General features: G+C 40.7%; 1 protein-coding gene across 1 annotated transcript in view; it reads right to left on the bottom strand.

The window, feature by feature from the left end:
- Positions 1–23,687, bottom strand: part of LOC104839654 (cytosolic phospholipase A2 epsilon-like) — a 38,164-nt gene extending 14,477 nt beyond the window's left edge. Inside the window, exons 1-11 of the mRNA XM_010580054.1 lie at positions 23,661–23,687; positions 23,225–23,311; positions 15,967–16,039; positions 5,752–5,888; positions 4,808–4,936; positions 4,082–4,122; positions 3,469–3,511; positions 2,984–3,047; positions 1,878–2,047; positions 1,661–1,753; positions 850–887 (exon numbers count right to left, since the gene is read on the bottom strand). Coding sequence (XP_010578356.1) covers positions 850–887; positions 1,661–1,753; positions 1,878–2,047; positions 2,984–3,047; positions 3,469–3,511; positions 4,082–4,122; positions 4,808–4,936; positions 5,752–5,888; positions 15,967–16,039; positions 23,225–23,311; positions 23,661–23,687 — 902 coding nt within the window. The remainder of the gene's footprint in view (positions 1–849; positions 888–1,660; positions 1,754–1,877; positions 2,048–2,983; positions 3,048–3,468; positions 3,512–4,081; positions 4,123–4,807; positions 4,937–5,751; positions 5,889–15,966; positions 16,040–23,224; positions 23,312–23,660) is intronic.
- Between the last annotated feature and the right edge of the window lie 688 nt (positions 23,688–24,375).

Here is a 24,375-nt window from a genome sequence, read left to right as displayed (position 1 = left end):
TGGGGTGTTTGGTGTTTTGGGGGGGGGGGGGGGGGGGCATGTATATAGTCATTTATGGATATTTATAAGCACTAAAGCTGCAGTTTGGAAGCTGCTATGAAAATCTTTCTTGGGTGTGGTAAGGAAGAAGTTTTTAAATATATGTATCTCTCATAGCATATTTGCAGCATGACAGAAGATGCACCTGCTTTTTTAAGTGAAGAGAACTTCCCTTACAATATGTTACATAATGTAACATATTCATCTTATATATTTTACTAAGGCCTTAACCATATATCAAAATACACAATGTGTTTCCTTGATTTAGAAATAAGCAATCACTTGATTGAGTTAATTTGCATTTATCTCTTTGAGGAGACATTCAAAAAATAAATACAGGCACATTTATTATTTCAATTTCTTCATATCCTAGAATGGCCAGGCACGCTGACTTTGGTCTTTTAGTTTTTTCCTCTGACCTTGGGAAATAGAAAGGTTTCTTTCAATTTGTTTTGAAATGCTGCTTTTTATTGAAAATCTGCATTTGGCAATAAGTTGTAGATGTATCAAAGAGTGTCTACAGTGGCCCTTAGCACATAATTTTGATTGCAGCAAAATATCAATAGAAAATTGGTGTGTTCTTTATAAAACCTTTTCTTAACTCACTGTATAGTCCCGTTACATAAACTCAGGGTCACTGAAAATCTCTGTATTGTGTACCAAGTCCATTTTATTTTGTAGTCTGAAAGGAGGATAAGCCAGCATTCAGGATGCAGGCTGCAACAAAGGGATTGGAACTTGATCGACAACTATCCAAATTCAAAGAACCAAGGGGAAAAACACAGAAGGAAGATAAATAAGGTATCTTACCATTCTTTCACCTTAAAGCGCAAATCAAATTTTCTGTGCTGAAATTTTAAAAAAGGTAAAATTATCAATATTGACATATTGTTTAGAACAGTCCTTTTCCCCCACTCAGAATGAGACATAGCTCTTTTGGGTCATCATTATACCTAGAAAGCTCTGAACCCCAGTGAACTGAGATTGAGAGATAGACTGTCCTCTCAATATTTCATTAGTACCCAGAGGTGTGCAGCGATTTAATAAATTAAGACTTTGGTATTATCATCTATAGTCTGCATCTTCTCTCTGCTGTGAAACTCAGGTGTAGCTTGCACTGGTACTCCTTAGCTACACAAATAAATAGCAGAAGAGCTTCGGTGCTACACCTCACTTCCCTGGAAGGGACCACCATTAAACATGGGTCTTGAAACTAAAGCCTCTCACAAAACAATGTGAGATACAAGGGGAAGCCAAAAGAGGCTGAGCACTCGTAACTGTGGCACGGGTTTGCCTCCCATGGCAGTGTGCCAGGCTGCAGCCTCACCCCCTGTCCCTGTGGCACCCAGTGACCTCCAGCCTGGCCAAGGACATGGACAATAGAAGGAGCATGAGCAACAGCTTAGACATTTTTCTTCTTCCTCCTTCTCCCCTGGATTTCCCATTTTATTTTGCTCCAAATAATTTACTTCATTATGCATTGCCCTAGATGCGAGGGAGGTTAGAAAACAACTGGCTCTGTGTAAAGAGAGGTGCTCTTCAGTTTCTGCCTCTTGGGAACCAGCAGCAATTTTTAAAAGCAAAAGCTTTAAAAGCAACAATTTTAAAAGCGGACACTTACCTCACATACTACTTCCTGCTCAGAGGGGAGCGACTTGAGAGGGAGAGTCAGGGGGACGTTTCTCCTTCTTGCTCCGCATGACATGCAAGCACACTGAAAAGGAGCACGGAGTACTTTTTGGTTAAGACAGAAATATTCTCCTCTTGCTGCCTACTCGCATGTAAAGGTCAGATCATAGGACTGTCTGTGTTGTCTACCATGTTCTAGGGTAACGTACAAAGGTGGGAAGTTTCCTCTTCTTTGTGAGTGAAACATCCAGGGAAGGCTGCTTGTATTTGGCATAGTGGAAGAGAGTGGGATCTGGGACTGGGGAGCCGGAGTCACAGCCAACTGAAACTCTCTGGGTTTCTTCAAAGGATCCTCTCACTGTAAATGTTAGCTCATTCTCTAAACCAATGAGATAAAATGCACACAAAAAGTTACTTCTAATTGCAAAAAAGGGAGAAAGGGAAAAAAAGAAGCAAAAGTAGCTTTAAACAAACCCCTTCTCCTCTTCCTTTTTATTTAGAAAGCTGTCTTCTGAAAGTCATCCAAGACCCAAACATTACAGGTGGTTTTATCTGTATAATGGGCTGAGCAAGAAGCTGGATGGGAGTGTGATGTGAATAGCACTGAATTTTAGACTGCTGCATTTCTATTGCTGTTGCATCATGACACAGTGAATACAACCAGGTACTTTGCATTGTAAATCATCCTCATCCCAGGCCAAATAATGAGCAAGAAAAGTTCTCAGTCCCCTAAAATAAGGTCTGACTCTGCAGCAGATGACCCTATTTATATCAAGAGATCAGCTAATCCTGCTGGTGTGTGTTACGCATGCTCTGAGATTGCCTACCAGATCCAGCCCCTCAGGGGATGTGGGCAGAGGAACTTCTAGATTCTGGATGTTGATCAGGGTCAGGCAGGAGCCAGCTGCTGAGTGGCTAACCCCTGCAAAAAATGAGGTGTTTCTGTGCATATGCGGAAGTTGAACTGTCAGAGATCCTGAGGAAAGTTACGGCCATGGACTACGACACCTAAGGAAGTAAGCTTCTTCAGGGTTTAGCAGTACTACAGCAGAGGTTTTCAGGATCTCAGCCTGGGGTTTAGATACCTTCTGTACAAGCATCTGATGTTGTTTCTAGTCTGGCACAAGGCTCCCCATGAAGTCAGAAGCCCAAACCTACACCTGCTGCAGAACTGGTGGCATTCCCTACTGCAAAGTTTTTACAAATCACCTTAGATCTGGTCAACTAAAGCCTTAATATTTGGATGATGCAATTTCTAGGCATTGTTAGAGAGGGTAAAATCGTTAATACTCAGTTAAAGAATTCATAAGCTTACCTGAAGAATGCTTCTTCTTCATCCTTCTGTCCAAGTGAACTTCCAAGCAGGCTACTTCACGACACTAGAATAGATGTGATGGGGACAGAGAATTAGATTACTCTTCCAGACATCTCACCACCAGTGCTGGCAGATGTTGGAAAGGTCATTGTAGCAAGGGTCATTGCTTGAATGTGGGGGCCAGCTCTGTTGGAGGCTTCTGCCAGATCCAGTGAAAGTGAGAATTAACATCATTGTCATGCGGGAAGATGGTGTTATGCTAAGCACATTGTAATTTTCAATGGATGCAGACAAAAAAGGAAAATGATAGCATTCTGAAGGCTCCTTTAAGATCATGCTGGCCTCCTCAAAGATAAAGCTCCTAAGACAAAAAGTGTCACTAAAGAATGAAGACTTGCAATGTTTCGCTCACTGCCACCATAGTCAGCTAAGGTAAGGAAAGATCTGGGAAAGGACACAAGAGAACAGAGCAAATGATATTTTACCACTATTGCCCCATTTGTGATGATGGTTTCAGGAGGACCCCGGCTAGAAAGCAAGAACAAATAATATGTATTTTATAAACAATATAATATCTGGATACTGTCCTGAACAGGACACGTTTTTCTCTCAAATTTTTTTTTTTTTTTCTCCTTCCTATTGTTTCTGGAAGTATGCTCCCTTTTCACTAAATGCCACATAACTACGTAGCAGAAATTATTCAATTGCAATAAGGCACCTGGAAAGTGTTTGTAACAGCCTTAATAGCACAGGTATGTCACAGATTGGGTAGCGATATTCTCCTCAGCCATAAGCTGCCCAGAGAACGCTCTCCAGAAAATCTACAGTTACTGCAGGGGGATTTACCAGCCCCAGAAAACAAGCTCTGAACTATGTAAGTAATATATAAATTGTAAGAGAAAGTCACAGAATTAAAATTCTGAACTCATTCTCCACATCATGGCATTTTCCTTTCTTACAATTATTTGCTGATGTACACATTAAGTTTGGAAAAAGGGTGCATCTGGCTATTAAGATGATACTGGGTGTACAGAAGGTTTCCCTGCACCGATGCACCACTCCAAGCTGCTGCTCCTGTAATAATGGGGTTTTACTCACATGCTCTCCAATACAAACTCAACTTCCAGCTCCTCCCTCCTCTGAAAATAAAAGAAAGAAAAAAAATGAAGCAGTCTCTATTAGCATGTGCAGAGGTTTGCAAAGTGACCTTCATTTTTGGAAGCACAGTTTCCTTTATGCTTTAATAAGTAACAATATTCTGTTTCATGCTTGCTACTGTCAGCATTAGAGGACAGAGGCAGCTTTTTCTTCCCCAAGGAAAAGAAGATCTCAATTGTACTAGCAGAACAAAGGGTGTTTGGTCCTTACAAGTCTCCCTAGTAAACCTTTATTTTTCACACTTTCTTCCTTGCCAGCTTCCATGTGCTGAACACCATATGCTAAGACTTAGTGTTTAGTAAAATATTGTGGAAACAGGCCATTTTCCTGTCCTTGTATTGTCTTTCTTTTTGTAATCTTTGTGAGGATTAGATAAACTCTGTCATTTTCTGTCAGATTATTAAAAGTGCAAAGCTTGCCTAAAATTACATCTGCTCTGGGGCTTGGGAATTTGGCCATGATGTCTGCCAGAGGAAACCAACAGGAATTTGAGAAGGCCATCCATTTTGTCACTAGTGTACAGTTTCCAAGATTTTCATAAGTTTTGTTACATTTTTACCACCAAGCTGATCCTGGTGGTAAAAGACAGAAGAGACAGCACACCTCTTTAATTAGAGGGAAGAGAATGGACATCAAGATGTACTAAATGTCTGACGGAGCTCTTACCTGTGGATTTAGTGGGAATGCCATAAGCACTCTTTCCCCAAGCGGGATTTTAGCTACATCAAAAAGCACAATCGTGTTGTCATCATCATGAATGATGTCATCATCAGAAACAGTAATTTCCAAAATATTCTGGGAAAAGAAATGAAAAATGTCCAATTCATTATCATGTACTGAAGAAGCATGACATTTTGCAGCTCTTCCAGGTTCAGCACCTGCTTTACAGAGAGGAAATAGAAAAGTATTGATGAGAAAGTGTCACAAGGAAGAGTAAGAAAATAAGTGTAATCTGCTTTATAAGAAACAACTTCTAGTCTTATCAATTAAGGCTGAACTGAGATTTCTCTTGGGTCACCTTTTATGCTTTTAAGTAGCTCTCACAAAAAAATGCAATCTTTTAGGAAGCAATATGGATAGCCAGAAGTCCTATATTGTCCCTTATCAACAGGGGCAACAGAGGTCACTTCATATCAATAACTACCTTTCTATGTCCTTGGGCTTTCCACTTTCAGCCACCTGTTCATAGGTGTTTGAGTGTAGTGTAATTATCAGCAGCAAACTGAGTAAAGATCTTAATCATACTAGGATTTAGCAGCTTCCTGGCATTGATATGCCATTATTTCATGTCCTCTCAGGGAAAGATGTGTTTTTCTGTTACAGTGTTGCTTTATATTTTTACTTCATAGTTTCTCTGTGTTGTCACTCTGTCATTGGTCCAGTCAGCCTTCTACAAGGAGGTCAGACTCAGATTACCGATATATAAATAATAACTATCTGTTAGGAGAGAAGTGGATTCCAGCAAAAGCCAAAATTGTTTTGCTCCAGCTTGCTAGGGGAATTTTAAGTAAATTCAGATAGGCATTAGAAGACATGACATCCTGTTCTGGGCTAAACTGAAAGGAGGTGCATAGAGATGAGATGAAGAAGAGAGTTTTTGGTTTGTGTACCTTGACTTTTCTCTGTATCCGGAAGTAGAAAGTTTCATTCCACACAGGATTTCTGCAGTCTTTGATGGTTTTGGTGTGAAATTTTTCATCTGAAGCAGATGGCAACCAGAGGCTCACGTAGCAATCAGATTGGCTTACTACAGAAATATAGGCACAAAATATCTGGCAGTGGAATCATGTCATGAGAAGTGGAGGCATTTAAACGCTCTGTAGCTTGAACATGGATGAGAGATGGCCGGTTCTTTCTGATATGCATTGGCCAAACCAGAAGGATAGAAATCACACAGCTGGATAAAATTAATTTGTTGCTCCTCACAACACTGTTTTTAATAAGCAGTGTATGCAAATAACTGTGCACAATCCTACACATTTAAAAAAAATACAGTCCTAGCCAGCGGATAGAACAACATGTATAGCCAGGAGTCTTATATTGCTTCTTATCAACATTGTTTCAGCTCTCTGCAAATTTGGTGGGAGGAGAAACTGCAACCCATGCAGCAGAGAGTGAGCTTCAGACCCTGAGATAGATTGGGTGTAAATTGTCTTTGTGGCAATTTAGCTTTGTGAGAAATCTTAAAAGAATCAGGTCTGAGTCTGATTGAGATAATAAATGTCTGGCATACCTGGTTATTAATGCTTCACGATGGAAAATTAATTATTCCAGCTACCTAGAGCATTGCGTCCTCAGGTGGGGTAGGAAGGGAGAGGCCTACCAGCAGTACAGTTGCTTTTTCAGGAGGTCAATAGGTAGCTGGAGCCTTTTCCCAGTGTTTGCTGATGCCTAAAAGACCTGGAAGCTATTTCCTACTCCACATCTCTTCCCAGGAAAAACGAAGTGGCAGAAAGAATTTGGATCTTGTGGATGAAGGGAGTAAGCCTGCACTTACTATAAGGGATTATCTCCTATAGATCATGAACCAAGCAAACACCAAAGAGATTCCCAGACCTTGGACAGGAACTTTTCCAGCGGCAGCTGGAAGGGCTGATCCATCCTGTTGTATAAACACAGGCTTTGGTGAAAAAAAAAAAGAGAAGGGGAGAAGTCTGGTCCCATGGCAGTCAATAGAGGTAACTACTTCATGAGCAGAGAGACAAAACTTACTATCTGTAAGCACGGCACAGGTTTGAGTCAGTTCCTCAAGGTTAAAAGAGTTCATCCTGGTGTTTTTGTTCAGGGTATCAGATACATTGCTTTGGGAAATCTTGCCTAAATATGAAGTGTTGCCTGAAATCCAGAGGCCCTGTGTCTGGGACATCCCCAGAGGATGATGCCTGTAGAGCAGGGATAGTACCAGGTAACTCTTCATGCTGAATCTGAAGGAACTTCTTGACACTGCTGGGACTTTTCCCTCATGAAGGATGTAGGTTGCCTTTCTATCTTTAAAATTATTTCCACAGACGACATTTCAGCATCTCAAATTTTTACATAATTGAAGTGACAGGATAATATGTTGACTTTGGTGATTACCAGTGTAATATTCAATTTACAACGTACAGGAGGGCTGGGATTACCCATCTATTTGATAACTGAAATATTTCCCCTCACTGTGCTGTCTGACAGCCAGCCGAGCTGTGATGTACTTGTCCGGATGAGTGGTATTGCTGGCTCTGACCTATAGTTTCTCAAGAGCACATAGGAAGCCTGTACAAAAGCAAAGAATCAAATGTGGCTTCAGGCAGTCTAGACCATCCCACCTTTCATTAACACACTTATCACTGTCAATCTCAAGTGTTATGAAAACACAAGTCCAGTGTGCCCAAAATCACCAAAGTGGCTGAGATGGGACATAATTCAGAAATGTTAAACTGATCTGAGACATAATTTCTCTCCTTTTTGGCTTCCGGCCATCGCAGGGTACAGGAACGACACATTTCTGTATTTTTGCTGTAGTTGCAAAGGCCAGTTCTTTTCTTTTCCTTTTTGATTCTTAATGAAAACCAAAATGCTCTATCCTTTTTAAAATTCCAGCTCTCAACTACACAGTGTATAAAACGAGATTTGTGATAGAACTGAGAAAGCTGGCAGTGCTAAAACTCTGAGTCAAGCATGAATGAATGTCTTTTGTTACTGTTTCATCTGGAATTTACTGATTTGCTGGAGTGTTTTCTTTGACAAAACATTTTCATGAGGCTACTTTCTAAAATTATTTTTCCATATGTGTTTTGCTTTCACAAATACTTACTTAAAATAAGCTATTGACAATTCTTTGTCAAACTGATGAAGTACAGGCTAGATAAATGGACAGTGAGGTAGATTAACAACTGGCTGAACTGCCATGCTCAAAGGATTGTGATCAGCAGCACAAAGTCCAGGATGGAGGCCAGTTACTAGTGGTATACCCCAGGGGCTGATACTGGGGCCCAATGCTGTTTAACATCTTTTTATTAACAATGTGAGTGGTGGGACAGAACACACCTTGAGCAAGTTGGCAGATGGTACAAAACTTGGAGGAGTGGTTGACACACCAGATGTCTGTTCTGCCATTCAGAGGGACCTGGACAGGCTACAGAACTGGGCTGACATGAGCCTCGTGAAGTTCAGCAAGGGAAATGCAAAGTCCTACACATGAGGAGGAATAACCTCATGCACCAGGACAGGCTGGGGACTGGCCAGCGGGAAAAGCAGCTCTGCAGAGAAAGACCTGTGCATTTTGGTGGACATCAGGTTAAACATGAGCCAGCAATGTGCCCTTGTGGGAAACAAGGCCAACAGCCTCCTGGGCTGTATTAGGAGGAGTGTTGCCAGCAGGTGGAGAGTGATCCTTCCTCTCAACTCAGCACTGGCAAGGCCACATTTCTGGGTTTCCCAGTACAAGAGAGTTAAGGATGTACTTGAGTCATCCTAGCAAAAATCCATAAAGAAGATGGGGGCATTGGAGCATCTGCCATATGGGGAGAAACTGAGAGAGCTGGGACTTTTCACCCTGGAGTAGAGAGTGCTCAGGGGGATCTATCAATGTATATCAATACCTGATTGGGGGCACGGGAGAGGGAAACAAAGAAGTCAGTGTCCGACTCTTCTTGGTAGTGCCCAGTGAAAGGTAAGAGGCAATAGACGCAAACCAAAACACAGGAAATCCCATTTAAACATGAAGAATTTTTTTTTTTTTAACATGAGGGTGGTCAAACACTAGCATAGGTTGCCCAAAGGAGGTTGTGAAGTCTCTATCCTTGGAGATGTTCAAAACCCAACTGGACATGGCTCTGAGCAACCTGCTGTAGCTGACCCTGCTTTGAGCAGAGGACTGGACTGGATGATCTCCAGAGGTGTCTTCACACCTCAGCCACTCTATGTGATTCTGCAATATCAAGGCTAGCTGGTCACAGACAAATTACATATAATTGTTAGTAACTACTGAGTGCAAATTTGACCTTGAAGATGAGGTGAGGTGAAACCACTAGGACAAAGCACATCTTCCTCCCATGGAGAAAGGGGACTATACCATATGTGGTTTTGCCACAGTTCATCTACAGTCCCCACTGATGGGCTGAGGTTATTGTTTCCCATAAAATTCCTGTGATTTTCTCTATTTTCCTTGAATTGTACAGACAGTATCAGCTATTCCTCATGCTGTGACTCTAACTGAGCTTATGTATTTCTGTAGAAGTAGCAGTTCACTTGAAGCCAGGCTAAGCTGTGAGGTGAACAGTGGGACAAATAAAAAGTAACAGGTATTTGGATGTCTGCTGAATACTATGAAGACTATGATACCCTCATTACATGGGAGCACTTGGAATAACTAACCAGCTTTTTTTGCTCCCTCTCATCCCTGAAAAAAGCGTACAAGAGACCTACTGAAAATCTTCCAGTTTATTCATTGCTACCTGGGAGAAATGGTATTTGCATTTTCTTCATGCTCCAATTTTAATGCAATAGCGGGGCATCATTAGCAATTTCATGCCATGCCAGGCCCTTACTTCAGTGCACGTGTTGCAACTTCATTCCCTGATGACATAAAGTCACCCCATGTGGATGCTGAGACATCTGAACTCACAGTCTCTTTGGAAGTAAGCACTAAGTGACCCTGCTATCCTTTTCCAATTTTTAACTTTAGATTCAATTGCATTTGTGCGTTGGTGGGACTGTTTCTTATCTCTGTCTTCAAGCTAAAGATAGGCTAAAAATTTAGGACTGAACACAAAAGTTCAGAACTGCAGCCAGCTATTTGCTGCTCTGTGAGAGTACAGTCCTGTGACATGATCCTGAAATGAACCATCACGTTCTAAAAGCATTCATCTCCATCACAAGAAAGAAGAAAATTACAGCACTGAAAAACCAAGCATACAAGAAAAACTAGTCTTGTAAGAACAATGAACATAAACTATAAAACTCATCTGTCTTGTTACTGCATTTCATAACACCAAAAAAAAGAAATAATTTTCTCCTAGTGAATTCCTCTCCACCTGCACAGACAGGTTCTCCTTGAATCCTAGTTTACTACAGTTCACCTAAAAGGAGGAGGAGAGCCACTCCCATTTCTCAATCAATAGACATGGTCTCCAGGGACATTTTCCCTCACCAGCATAGTATGATGCAAACAATATTAAGAAGTTACCTCCAACTGCTGCCTGTCTGAGAGCTGATTTGAACTGAACTCGGTCCTCTACAAGAATCCACATGCAACACTCATCTGTAAGCGTAATATTACTCTCTGTAGCTCGCTTGTGGAAATAACAAAAGCTCATAGACCTACTGTGCTTAATCAGTGATGTCCTTTACCAGGAATGGACGGAGTCCCTGTGTGAATGACCCCTCCACCCAGTCCAGCCATTTAAGTTTTGTGGCAAAGTAGGATTTGCTCCCTGGAGCACAGATTCATTGGGTGCAGTACCTGCTGCAGTCACAGAGCAAAGCTTTCACACCCTAGGTCACCTCTACCTCCTGCACCACCAGCACCACTTGCATCCTTGGGGCAGGGCTGTGAGTATCACCTGCACTAAGTGTATTTTCACTAATTTGCTTGAATTTATTTTCCATAGCAAAAATAACCCCTGATGTCTCTGGAGAAATGCTCTGATTTGCAAAAACTCCAGGTGTATCGCCCCAGAACTGACTTACTTCTTTAAATGGATAAATTAAGAGTTTTCACAAAATAATTTCATAAGCTGGGAGAGGAGAAAGTCTCTGAGCTCCTCTTTGATAAATATGCAAGTTCTCTCTTCATGCAAAGATGAAAACCAAAAGGAAAATCCAACAACAAAAGGAAGGGCAAAGGGAGAGGCATTATTGTTCTGACCTCCCAGCTAAGACCAACAGGTTTCCTTCCACAGCTAAGACAGCTTCCACATGCACCCGATTTCTATAGTTAGAGAATATACCTGGTAAGCACAGTCACGTTTCAACCCCCCTAAGGTTTTGCCTTGTCCTGCTGCAGCTCTGGCAGCTGCAACCCAGGGATCCCCCTACCCACAGCCTCTTGAACTGGCAGGACAACACCTATCAGAGAAGTTACTGTCTCTGGGATGAAAGCACCTGTCAGCCTGAAATTCACTCCAAGTACTTTCTCACTGGGACATACAGCTCAAATTCACCTCTGCAGTCCAGGTAGAGTGTTGCAAACACCCAGGTCAAGCCAGACCTGACACCTGCCCTCTTCACCCCTGATGCATTAACAAGCCCAAATGCTCTCCAGTAGCAAAGGTCAGCTCTTGATATGTGGGATCAACTGGTACCTGTGTAGGCTGCCATGGTTTCAGAGAGCACTCTTGTCACAGAGACCTCTTTACTCAGGTCTTCAGGGTTATGCAAGACCCAGTGGAGTCCAAGAGAGTTTCGCTCTTCCATATTGTACTAAATTGTAGCAGGGACGGCCACATCGCTGTGGGTCTGTGTCACCGGCATTGCCTGAGGACCTGGGAGAGGTCTGCTTCCACTCTCGGTGCCTCAGGGCAATTCCCCTCTGTGCTTGGGCTTCAGGTGTGCCAGATGAGGCAGATCCCCTCACTGATCATCTGTTTGTCTGTGGGATTGGGGTAAGGGTGTCAGCGCTGGCTGTGGGCTTTAGGGGCTGCAATCAAACAGCAAGTAAACGCTAATGATGGTAAAGGTGGGCCAGGCTGGGAGCTTGGTGCAGCTCTGTGTAGCCACCCAATAACTCATTTATTTAAGCAGTGCACCTGGAAGATGTTGGAAAGCCTGTGCCACCATGGTCCTCCTCTCCCATCACCTGGCTCCTTTCTCATCCTTTTGGGAAACAGAATCACTGGAAAGGGTGCTAGAAGCGAGGAAAGGAGCTAATACACCATTTCCCCCGCCACCTCATCCTGGCCAGAAATTCCTTCTACACATAGGGAATTCTCTAAGACAATTGACACCATTAACAGAGTCAGGAAACATAAGCTTTTGTAAAAGCATCTGGCACTAATCTCCAGCTGAAGAGGAGCAAATGAACACACCAATGACCAAAAAAGTCATTCTTTTACCCAAACCTGTCTGCAGTCTCCGACTGAGGAGGGGAACACCACCACAAAGCAGGTGCCAGACTGTAAAAGCCCCATAAACTTCACCAGAATTGCTTCCTTTCTAGCATGCCCACCACCTCCCCAGCCTAACTGCATACAGGTGTTGGAGCCTAGTGATGACACCCAGCGCCTGCAGAGCAGCAGGATGAGTGTAAGTGATTTTATCTGGGCACCCGCCTCTCTAGTGCCCACAGTGAGATCAGGGAGTGCCAGAAATGTGTGTTTGAGTCTGACCCATGATTACGAATTGGCATAAGGTTCAGTTAGAAACACAGTGAAAACTAATTAGCTCAGGTCTGCCAAGAGCATTTGCATACGATAAGACAGAAACCAGTTGTATGAAGTATGAAGCAGATGTCAGAGTTGAAAATTATCTAAGTATAGAGGAGCCCGCAAAAGTGGTGGAGCGACTGTAAGTATATGAAAAGGGCTAATTGATCCATTGAGGAGGAGCAGGGTGCTTTCTTTTTGTTTTAATTTTTTTCTTTGTGTGAAAACTTATGCAATTATTGGCAAGCTCCACCAGCAAGTGTTGTCTACAGGCAAAGGTGTAACATCAGATTTCAGGATAAGCTGGGACTCCATCCCAGTCTTGCAAAACACACATCCCACAGGTCTTGAGGTACATGTTTAAAAAACAGCCAAGAGAAGCTGGGTGCACTCAATAGCGAGGAATGTCAGTGGAAGCATATAGAAAGCGCCATTCACTGAAGCCAGGATTTGGCAAGTAAGTCAGGGAAAAAAAATAAGGAGTCTAATGGCCAAAGGACATGGTGTGACTGCACTTGCAACAAATGGATTGAAAATGAGGGAAATGGAGCATGTTTTAGCCAAGTGGAGGTGAACAGAAACTCAAGCGAGCAGATAACCGCATGCTTAGAAAAGATGGGAAGCCAGCATGCGGGCACAAAAAGCAAGTCATAGAAGCTGCTGCACTTGGTTGGAAAGGTGGCTTGTTCCTGGATTTGATACTTGGAAGATGAAAATCTAGGGAAATCTGAAATATGTTATCACAAAAATTGTCAACCTTCCACTGATATCTTAGTCAGATAGCACCTGTATCAGCTGCTTACAATCCATTTTCAGGGGAAAAGATCATATTGCTGAGACAAGGCTAGGTAAACATAATTTTCTAATTGTCATCAGCACACATTAGCATGTGTAACTATTCTAGTTTTCTGATACTTCAAATACTTTCAAGTGTCAAAACCAAAACATTAAGCTAAAAGGACATTGGTATCAGTGCAAAATCAAGCACTTAAAAATTACAAGATACCTTTTTGCATAGTAATGAAGTATTTAAATCACTTCGTATCACACTATTTTTCCTGGGAGACCAGCTTCTTTGAGAGCACAGGCAGGTTGCTGCTCAGTCAACAGAGCTATTTAATAGTTTATCTTCCTTGTTCAATGGTATGGTGGTTTACTGTGCTCCATTATGGTATGACATCCTTAAGAAACAGGCCCAAAGTCACAATGTACCTGGGGAATTACCAACAGAGAGAAAGACATCCTTTTCTTCACCTACTGGTCCCCAAATCTTGTTTACCGGTAACTAACAAAAGAATCTGAAGATACTTCTCACTGTTTCCAGAACTTACCTCGCTTCTTAAATTAGGATCCCTCTACACATAGTAAGAGACAACCCCTTTCAAAATAAGCACATCATCTAAATAGACGAGAGAGAAAATGTGTGGAAGAAGATATTCTGTTATCCATGTTTTATAGATAGGGCAACAGAGGCACAGAGTGTTTGGGTGACTTGCCTAAACTTACACAAGTCTGTTGGCAGAGCTAAAAACTGAGCCCACATATCTTGGTCCCTACTCCAGAAATGTACATTTTGGTGACAATGGGAATTTTCCAAATGTCTGCATCTGATTATGGAAGAATTCTTCTGAAATCCCACTGTCCTCAGGATGGAGGACAAGATCATAACAGTAACACTATTTTCTGAGAACGCAGCATCATTTTACTTTGTGCAATCCCTTTGCCTAAGCCGGTGAATCATGATTCTTATCTTGTCATTCAATTTCCATTCTAGATCAAAGGTGATACTAAAAGAAATTAAATCAGCACTTCAAAGGAATGAAGGTAAGGTCTTGCACATATGTGCAGTGTTTCACAGCTGTGAAAAAGAATAGAAATTAATTTGACCTTCTTTGCTATGCTATGATATTTCTTCTATTGTCTGCAACCCAGTATTACAGAACATGTGAACTAAACACTTCTCTCCGTTTGGTTGGAAAATTAACAATGGTGACATCTATGTTCTTGAAGCACCAAAGTGATTGGAATACAAAAAGGTGATTGAGGAATTTTCTTTGTAGAATATTGTTCCCTCAGAAGATGAAGATAAAAACAAATGGTAGCATTTGGGGTGAAAAAGTTGCCATCTCTGAATTATCCAGTGGAAATCAAGTAATGCTTACGTGGAGAAAACAAGAAGATATCCTGCCATGTCCTTAGCCTTCCTCAAAGTCTGTCTAATGACTTACTGGCTCACAGAAAGATGGACCTTTAGAGCTGCTTGTCCGCTAGCAAGGATTCTAGTCCAAAGTAGCATTCTGAAGCAAAACCTGTTAGGGTTTCCAGGCCAAAGTAATCTGGAGTGGAGCTGCTGCTTCACTAGCAGCGTGGGGCACCTCATCTTATATCTTTGGAAAAGTTGTGCCTGTCATTGTCTGAGTTTCTAACTTCAGGGTGTGTATCAAGACAATCTGAGAGTCCTTGACATGCAGTGTACAGACATTTCCTCTGACAGCTTTGATAACTACACCTAAGCCACCACATTTTGGAGTACCATAGCTAAAGGATTGCCTCTTGATCTGTGCAAACAGCAATTGTAAATGACTTTTCACTTTGATGGATCCTCTAGTTGTACTAAAAATACTAAAAAGTGGGAAGACAGAGGAGAGGGGTAACATGTTATGTGAAATGTTGGGCAGTGGAGAGGCTGTGGTATTAGTGAACTGCAGCACAATGTCCCAAAAAGGAAAGAAAATGCACAGCAAAGAGAGGAAGAACAGTATAGTAAAGGGATATGCAAAACTGTGGTTATTACTGACCTGCCAAGTTCATGAGGCACATGTAGGAATGGCAGGAGAAAATTCTCCAGAGAAAAACCTCTGTAGAAGTGGAGCACCAGGTAAGGGCTGGCCAAATGCCACACATTTTCAGAACACTTCGCATGTAAGCTCTAACATACCATGTACTACAGTCCCCAAAAGGTTTTGGTTACACATCTTTCAGTGAGGGGCAAGAGTCAGAAACATCCATAACAACATGGCTGGCTCAGGATATGTACACTATACATCTCACTGAACTTCTGAGATGCAGTGGGGCTCTTCAGAGCAAAGAATTATGAGCAATTGATGTGTAAAGATTTCAGCCTTGTATTCTATGTATTTGTTATAGACATGGGATATGAACACCTTGGTATTAAAACTGGTGTTAGGATATTTTCACACCTCTGAAATAGCCAACTTGTCTGTGCTTTGCTGACTGATGAAAGTCTTAAAGATTTAGTCACTTCCCTACCTGGCATTGACCTGTTGCTGAATTCTTAAACCCCAAACAACAGAGAACCTTTGAGATTGTAAATAGATACTCTGTGGCAGAAATTGGCTTTGATTGTGATTTCTTAGCTCCTATGATTTGTGTGTTTTGCATTTGTGCAGTGGCTAGCACAAGCAGGGGCTGATCCAGTAATTTTAGAACTCTATAATGTCAGTAAGAAAATCTGGTACTTACAAAAATCTGCCTGATGAGCATTTCTCAACTTTATGATTCTTACAGTGAGCAGGGAGTAAGGTGACATTTCCTCCTGCTGAAAAAAATAACAAAGGAGATGTGCTTTAAAGTTTGGGATATGTGTATTTATTGTAATGACAACCAAACACTGAAAGGAACCCAGGTTCTGCTGAAGCCATCTCTTCCAGTTGGCATCACAGCAAAAATACAATAGGCAACAAAATGCACTTTTTCCACAAACCTAATCAGCCCCTAAAGTCTGCAGTCACCAAAGCATACAAACAGAAAGCATGGAAGGAGAGGATGAATAGGAAAGTGGAGACAGGAGGTAAATAAGCTGAGAAAGTTCAGTTAGCCAGCTACATTAAATCATACATGTAGTCATCAGCATCCAATATGATAACACAAAATTCAGTGATTCACAAATCAGAAATGCTCCAATTTTGGTTGAAAAAAAAAAGAAGGCTCTTTTTAGGTTTTCTCACTTGTTTTTAAAAGAATCATTTTCATGATGGAAGGGTGTCTAAGGATTAGTATTAGCACCTTAGGGAATGTCTCAGGCCACCAGGGCAATACAGAGCTTTGGACAAACATTCCTAGCTTGCTTTGTGGGAACAGAAGTTTTCCTTACCCAATGTGGTTAGCTGATTGATAGACATGGAGTAGTATAACAAAGTACATGGTTTTGACTACAATCCATCTCAAAGAAGGCTATCTCCAATTCCTTGTTGAAGATGCTAGGCTTTCACAGGTCTGTAAAAGTTTTGACAATCACATGTGCTTTAGGGATTTTTACATCTTCAGAGAACATGTCCATCATGTCCAGCAACAGCAGCTAGAGCAACCAGGGTACCAGCAGAAAGATGCAGAAAATGGGCAAAGTTTGCTATGGCTGCAGCATAGATAGCTGTCTGGATTCCCTGACTGTGGGAACATTTGTGGAAGATTTGTCAAAATAGCTGAAATTTACAGAAAGGAAAGAGAGTTGCACCATGGTTGTACACAACAGACTGAATGAAAAGGGTGAATCAGCACCGCGAATGGCTACCTGTATCATAGTTTAGGAATAGAAGCAGAAGAAAGGGAAGAACTTCAGAAATTTCAGACTATATTGAGTAATTATTCCCAAGCTGATGTGTGATTATAATAGGAACAGGTCTCATTAGTTAGTTGGGGTAACACAGCAAGACTGCAGTGAATGCCAGAGGAGAAGGGTCTGCACAAGAAAGAAAATACTCTTTCAAAGTCTGTCAAAACCTGAGGGCTGACTGCATACAAAGATGTTATCAGCAGATTCTGTACTGGCTACCTCCAATGACAGGGGAAGATATAAACAGTATAACATATATATTAAAAAGCAACCTTGAAAGAGTAAGGTTATGGAATAATAATTATTTTTTGAAGGACTTCTGAGTAAAGCATCAATAAAACCAAAATGTTATAGCATTAAAATGAGGTAGATTTGGGAGTAGGGAAGTGTTAGTTTGCAGTTCTAATAGCAAGGGTCTGTGGAAATTATAAAATGACCAAACTAATTATGATGACACTTGTAGATTTGCAGAAAGATATTCAGCCAAATAATACTGAAGGCATAGTATGTATCAGGGTCAAGCAATAGGGGCCACTTCAGTGATGTGGAGGCCTGATGGTAGTCACTCATATTCAGGAAGAGTTCAGGGAGGAGTTGAGATAATGGCAGAAGGCAAATAGATCAGTAATTCTTACTAAAGTCACCTCACAAAACAACAATAACAACAACAAAAGGTGGCCAAAGTAAGAAGCTGTTGTGAAAGGTAATGACTAAAAGTTTGAAAATATTATCTGAAGTGAAAATGGAGGAGTGCTGGTGGAAGATGATGAAATAATTAGGCAATGTTATCTATTTTCTGAGAAACATCAATTAAAATAACAGGGAGAAACTCTGGAGTGAAATAAGAGAAAGCACGTTCACAGGTGCTGCTACTGTGACAAAAGTCAAAGACTGCTGAAAAGGTCAAAGTATAAGAAATCAGTGAGACAAGACAGTACATCAGCTGAAGTGTGTAAAGCATTGAACCACGGGGAATTCATCATGACAAAATCTAGCTTAACCTCCCAAACCATTTCCATCTCTATGAGGAAGACAGACATGAAGGTCATAAAAGGAATTTGCAAAAAAATTGCAGTAATTCTCAAGCTATGAAATTATCCAATGAAATGGCAAGAATGAATTTTTCAGAAAATGCTGGGTAATTTAAAGGCATATTAAAATAAAAGTTAACCAGTTAACCATAAAGCTTTTCCCATGAGCTCAAGCTTATAATCAGGAATCATGTCAGAATATTTTCAGTAAGTGGACTAGTTAAAATGCTAATACTTTTTGCTGTGAGGTAAAGAAGCAGCACACCCATAACAAGAGGGCTATTAAGTGCTGAACAAACGCATTCTCTTTATCAGGCTATAAGGGGTAGAAGATCTTGGCTTCTGGGTGGGTGTATTCCAAAACTAAATAGGAAGTTAATCACTGTTGCTTAAAGTCATATGTAGGGCACAGGATATTTTATAGGGCTGTTTGTTCAGGGAAGCTAAGATCTCAGCATTATCAGAATCTGGGCTGAGCCAGCTCCACACTATTGTTTCAACCATTATTGTTAGACCATTCCTTTTTCATCGCCAAGGAATAACTCCATGTCTTCTTACCTCAACCTGTTTTGTTCTTAAAGAACAAACACTCATTGGGTGTGTTCATTTGTTTGTATACCTTTGTCAAAAATAGTACTTAAATTAGAGAAACATAAAAACTTCAGCAGAGATATCTCAGGGGAAATAAAGGAAAGAGTTAAAGGAATCACATTTAGTGTTGGTGCTCTCTTTGCCTTCTTTAATGGCATCAGTCCTTCAGCCAGCACTTTGGAACATGTATTTTTAAAGATTGTCAGAGATGTGCATGAACTACCATGACTTTTTAAGAGGTAGAGTGACAGAAAGAGAAACAAGCGTGGGTTCTGCAAAGACACGTTTACACCAAGCCACTGGCTGTGCGCTCATTCCCGAGTGCCATTGCAGCAGACTAGAGTACAGGTTATGTGAAGAATGTATCACAAGAACCTCATACTTTGCATGCAAATGAAGACAAACTGATAAGAGACCTAGAGTATGGGAGGGCTGTATTAGGAAGGAAAAAAACCCCAAACCCTGAAACAATAGAACATACCCAGTGTTTCCATGAAGAACAGCAAGATGCTACACAGATTAGATAGTGTCAAAGGTTATGCAAGGGTTCAAACACCTAATTTCATGTGGAATCATGGTGAGAAAGTGGATGGGGATATTTGGTGCCACAGGAAGATGTCTTGGTGTAAAGAGGAGTTTAGTTAAATTTGAAGAGCTTGCCAAGGGAACAATAGGGGAGAGTCCCCTATCAGCCATAATGTACAGATTAGAAATTTGATTGAATGAGAAGCAAGAATTATTTCTCACCTCCACGAGGAGAGCTCTGAGTAGGGGCTGTGTAAGAGAAAAGCCAGTGAGCTGTGCAGGGGAACTCTGTGTACCAGGAGAAAAATCTCACTGTATTGCCTGAGAAAACTGAGTCCTGTGAGATACAGGCTATGTCAGCCAGAGCACACCCAGCATTCAGTCATGGAACAAAGACCACAAGAGAGAGAATGGAAAAAGACACTCAAGGAATTAAGAACAGAGGAAAGAGCTAGTGATGTGAACCTGAGAGATGCATTCAGTAAGTGTGTTTGGTAGCAGAGAACATGCAGCCAGGCAAGCCATGGCTGAGCTTCCCTCAGCCTAAGCCTTGCTCCCTGGGTCTATTCATTGGGTCAGCATGGTTTACTAGCAAAATCCCTGCTGGTATTAGCCTGCCCCCAAGAGTAATGATTACTTTAAATTCAAAGGAATAATGAAAACGCTAGTTTTATCTCCATATTCTCAACATTTTTACCAGCTAGGAAAGGGTTTTCACAGCACTCAGAACCAGTCTGTACTCTGAACCCCTCTCACTTTCTCTCAGTATAACACTCAGATGGCCATATTGTGCAAATCAAAGTCCTTCAGAAAAAAACCCAATCTGTTCTAGAAAACATTTTCATCCTCTCCTTAGGGCATCAAAGGAGGAACAATATTCAGTGATCAACATCATCATTTGAGACACCAATGCTTTTGAAGAGAACTGCTAACTATTAAGAGAACTATTAACTATAAAGCAAATCTCTGAGACAAATGAAAAGGAGACTTATCGTCCTTAGAGGAGGCAGTTAATGAAAAATTACTTCATCTAATACTTTTCTGATGGCCAAATGCCAGACATGAAAACTACTCCAGAAAATTCAAAGAGCAAAATAACATCTTCTTATAACCGAAGCTTAAGTCCCTGGTGCCATCAATGGAAGTCATGCACCTAAACAACTTTTCCCTCTAGTCATCATTTCATTGCAATAAGACATTGAACAACGCTAATAAACTAAAAAGTAAGTAAGTGTGTTGCTGCTGCTGATTATCACTTGTATTCCATTAAAAAAATGGTTAGTTCAGGGAGTTGGTAATGTAAACAACTATCCATGAGTGACTAATTATCATAAACAGCCAATTTCAGCACAAAATTTGCATTCCATATTAAGCCAGGAGTAACTCCTGATACCTAGAATAAGGAAAGTATTACCAAAATTTGAGAATCCGCAGTACAGAGATGAGCAAATCCTCTTGCAGTCCCCTCTAATAAAGATAAATCTGTGTACCCTGAACCTCTGAACTTATCCCTGCAATGACAGAGTGATGGTCAGACTGAACAGCCTTCCTTAAAGGCTCATTGTTACCCCTGAAAAAGGTGACCTTACATGACACACTTCAATCACAGATACTTTTTTTAAGAGGGAAGGGAGACAGGGCCCTTGGTAACGTTGTGGCTTTTTCTAGCTTTGCAGCAAACCGTTAAGGAATGTACATCATTTTATGTGTATCACTTGCATAAATCAAAAACTGATTAAAATTCTCCTAGTTCTTCTCTGGTTTCAGATTTTGTGTCCAGCTGAATACTTTGGTGAGCCTCCCAGCCCTGTGTTAATACTACTAATCTTGAGCTGAGATTATGCTTCCTAGTTTCTTGCTGTTTGCATTACTGTTTATAAGTTTTTAGTGCATTCACAGATGATGAGCCAACAACTATTTTTTAAGCTGATAATTTGCCAAGGAAAATACCATTAGTTTTTTTTAATTTTGGAAATAACAAATTATTCTCTATAAGACAATGCACTAAAAAATAATATCCAGTGATAAATTTTCTAGATTTAATGTAATTATGGGCTACCTTACTCACAGCTATTTATGATCTTCCTTTAGCATGTTTCATCTTTCTTGTATTCATGTGTAGGGTGCTAGAAGGCAAACTGTCAACTCAGGACTCCCTGAAATAGTTAAAGAGATGCTGTCTTGATGCTCCTATCCATTTTAAAATATGAAAGAGGTTTCACAAAGTTGTTACATTTTCCTGAAAACTTAGCAGTGGGGCATACTTGGCTTTACACTGTAGGTAGGCAACACAGCTAAATTCCATGTGCGGCCCCTGGGCATGTTTTTCTAAACCCAATCCAGTAACTATTCAGTTTATCACACAGCTACCCAAAGTCCTCTCAAACTGAAGCAAGTACTTCGGCAAATATTTGAGCATTAGCATTAAGGAAAGCTTTGCACCTGTTTACTTGTTCTTGTAAGGATTATCCTTCTGTTGCAGATGGCAAGCTATGGCTTTCAAAAAATCAAGCGAATTACTGCAAGCTGCCCAGGAAACCCAATGCCAGTAAGAGGCAGGAATTGGCCAGCTTGCACAAGTCTGTGCCTTTAATGCCAATTTTCTGCCAAGCTTGATTACAGAGGAGAGAAAATCTATTCAAAAGGCAGGAGGCAAACAAAGAGTGTCTGAGAACGTCTTGGTAGTTAAACACCTATGGATAGCAAACAGAACTTTCAGAGGTTCATTTGATAAGGAGAAATTATGACAAGAACAATGAATTAAAGCTGTGGAAAGGGTCCCATAGCCCCTATATGCACAGGTTTATGGCCACAGGATCATTTTATGTTACTTTACATACATTCAAAAACATGTGCTGGATTCTAACAAGCTTTATATACATGTAACTACCTTAGCGGTGAAGAAGGATTGGATGCTTTTAGCCATGGATATTCTAAACCAGAACACAACTTCAGTATAAATACAGTAAATCATTACAAAAATGCTACAGAGATCCGGTCATTGCACTGTTTAATAGTTGCTTTTCCTGCTTTAGTACATTCCCTTGCTGAGCTTTAGCACACACACAGAGCAAATTATGAACACCTAAACAGCATGTCAGTTTTTGTTATGCTACTTCACCATTTACATCATTTCACACCCCACTGATAGAAATTAGTGTACAAAAAGGGTGACAAACTATCTGAAGAGCTGCCAGATTGCTACTAACAAGAAATCACTTTGATCAATCAGTTTGATAAAGTTGCGACATACATAAGCAAAAAAATGTTTGTAGTTTTTCTATTGATTTGGAAGTCTGGTTGCACAAAAAAGAAATTAAACATACAGGTTTCCTATGAGCTATAGATACTTGAATCAAACACCATTTAAGATAACATCAAAAGTAAGTTAGCTTTTTGTTTGGAGCTGCCCTGCTTTTACTTTGAGGCAGCTTGACACAATGCATAGTCATCTGCAAGCTAACTGAGAGTGGAGACAAAAATCATCACTGATACAGCTGGTATGTGTTTGATGCAAATATATCTCTGTCACAGGCCCTGCAAAGGTTGCTAGAGTTGTTGTGCTTTTCTTGTGAAGAGTTGCACAGTGATCAAAGTGGGCATTTGTTCTGGAAATCGGCATTAATTACCAAAACCCAAAGGATCACCAACAACCATACTCTGACTTTCCAACACTGGCAACGTTCTCCTTTCATGCTGGGCTAAAACTCCATTAATGTCAATAGTGATAGACAGTATTAAAAGAAGGCCCATTTTAACAGTAAATTGACAACATTTTCCCTAAGGAATTTCTCTAAGGAATAAAACCATGAAAATAACACAATTTATGTAAATAAAGGAATGGAATAAAAAAATAATGGAATGCAGATGTTTCACCTAAAGAAAATTTTCTTTTGTGAAATATTCCTATTTCTAAATAAGCATATGAATCTTTAATAATCAGATTTGAAAAAAAAATCCTACCCTTCTCAAAAAAATATTGGTTTAGTCCCACCTATTTTTAGTTTGCTGAAGTTGGTACCTTAACATCAACGTCGCTTGGGGCTACGTAATGCATCATCCATTTTCTTTCTTCATTTTCCAAGGGGCTTGATTTGCTGCTTGAATGCTGTTGAGGGAGAGAGAATAAGGGATGAAAAAGAGAGTAAAGACCAATTTTTCTACTTATTTCAACTCCTCAATGTGGAATTGCAATGTGGAGCAAGCAGTTCACACCTCTTCATTGTTTGTGGTGGATAAAACGAATGTGCCAGGAAAACATCAGCTGTTTCTCTGCTATATGGAAAGATATTGACTCCAGGTCCTCGTAGCTGCAAATAGTCAAGGAAGGACAATCTTGTTTTCTTGGAGATTTCTGTCCTACAGGTATCAGTGGACTTGACCTGCTTATAGTCTGGTGAAAAATCTAAATCAAATACTCAGAGGCTCCTGCCAGGCTTGTTCTGTTTTCCACTTACCTGAGGAAAGGCAGAGGTTGAAGCCATTGCGATCGCTGCTGCATTAAAAGCAGGTGCTGTGAATGGCACCTGAATATTAGACTCCACAGTTGCCAGTGCCTCCTGAAACAAATTTACAGCCTTGAAGAGTGTCAGAAGTTGCAACAGGTGTTTTACTACATTGAGTCAGAGCTCCACCCTTCCATGATTTCTGAAACTGGAAAATTTCCCACCCCCATTACTTGTCTAAAGAGCATGTCTGTTGTAAGTTGTGAACGTTCATATCTGCAGGTCTTGTGACTGAGTAGAGCATGCTGAGAGACCAAATTATTCCCACCTGGGGGCTCATGGAAATGCAGTAACAGCAATAACCTGATTGATGATCTGATAAAGATCATCTATGAGATGGTAAACTTGCAGCAGTAATCTAAAACCGATGACAATAATAGCCTAATAGACACATCTACCTATTGTCTCCATGCAAAGACCCTGAATTCCATGCACTATTGCCTCCATAATAAAAAAAAAAAAAAAAAAAAGATGGGGATGATCATTAGAAGGAAGACATTTAAGTATGAAGATGCTAAGAATTCTTCTGAAGGAATATTTTTCCCTGAGAAGTGCTGTTGCATTATGATTTTTGCATATGTGTTTGTTTTTATTGCAGTGTTCTACTTCAAAAAAATGAAAGGAGGGAGAAATTTGAAAAACAACGTTTCTGTGCTCCCTAAAACAC

Source organism: Haliaeetus leucocephalus, unplaced genomic scaffold (genome assembly GCF_000737465.1).
Source record: "Haliaeetus leucocephalus isolate CR32 unplaced genomic scaffold, Haliaeetus_leucocephalus-4.0 Scaffold696, whole genome shotgun sequence".
NCBI lineage: Eukaryota > Metazoa > Chordata > Aves > Accipitriformes > Accipitridae > Haliaeetus > Haliaeetus leucocephalus.
This window is presented reverse-complemented; position numbering and strand designations above follow the sequence as displayed.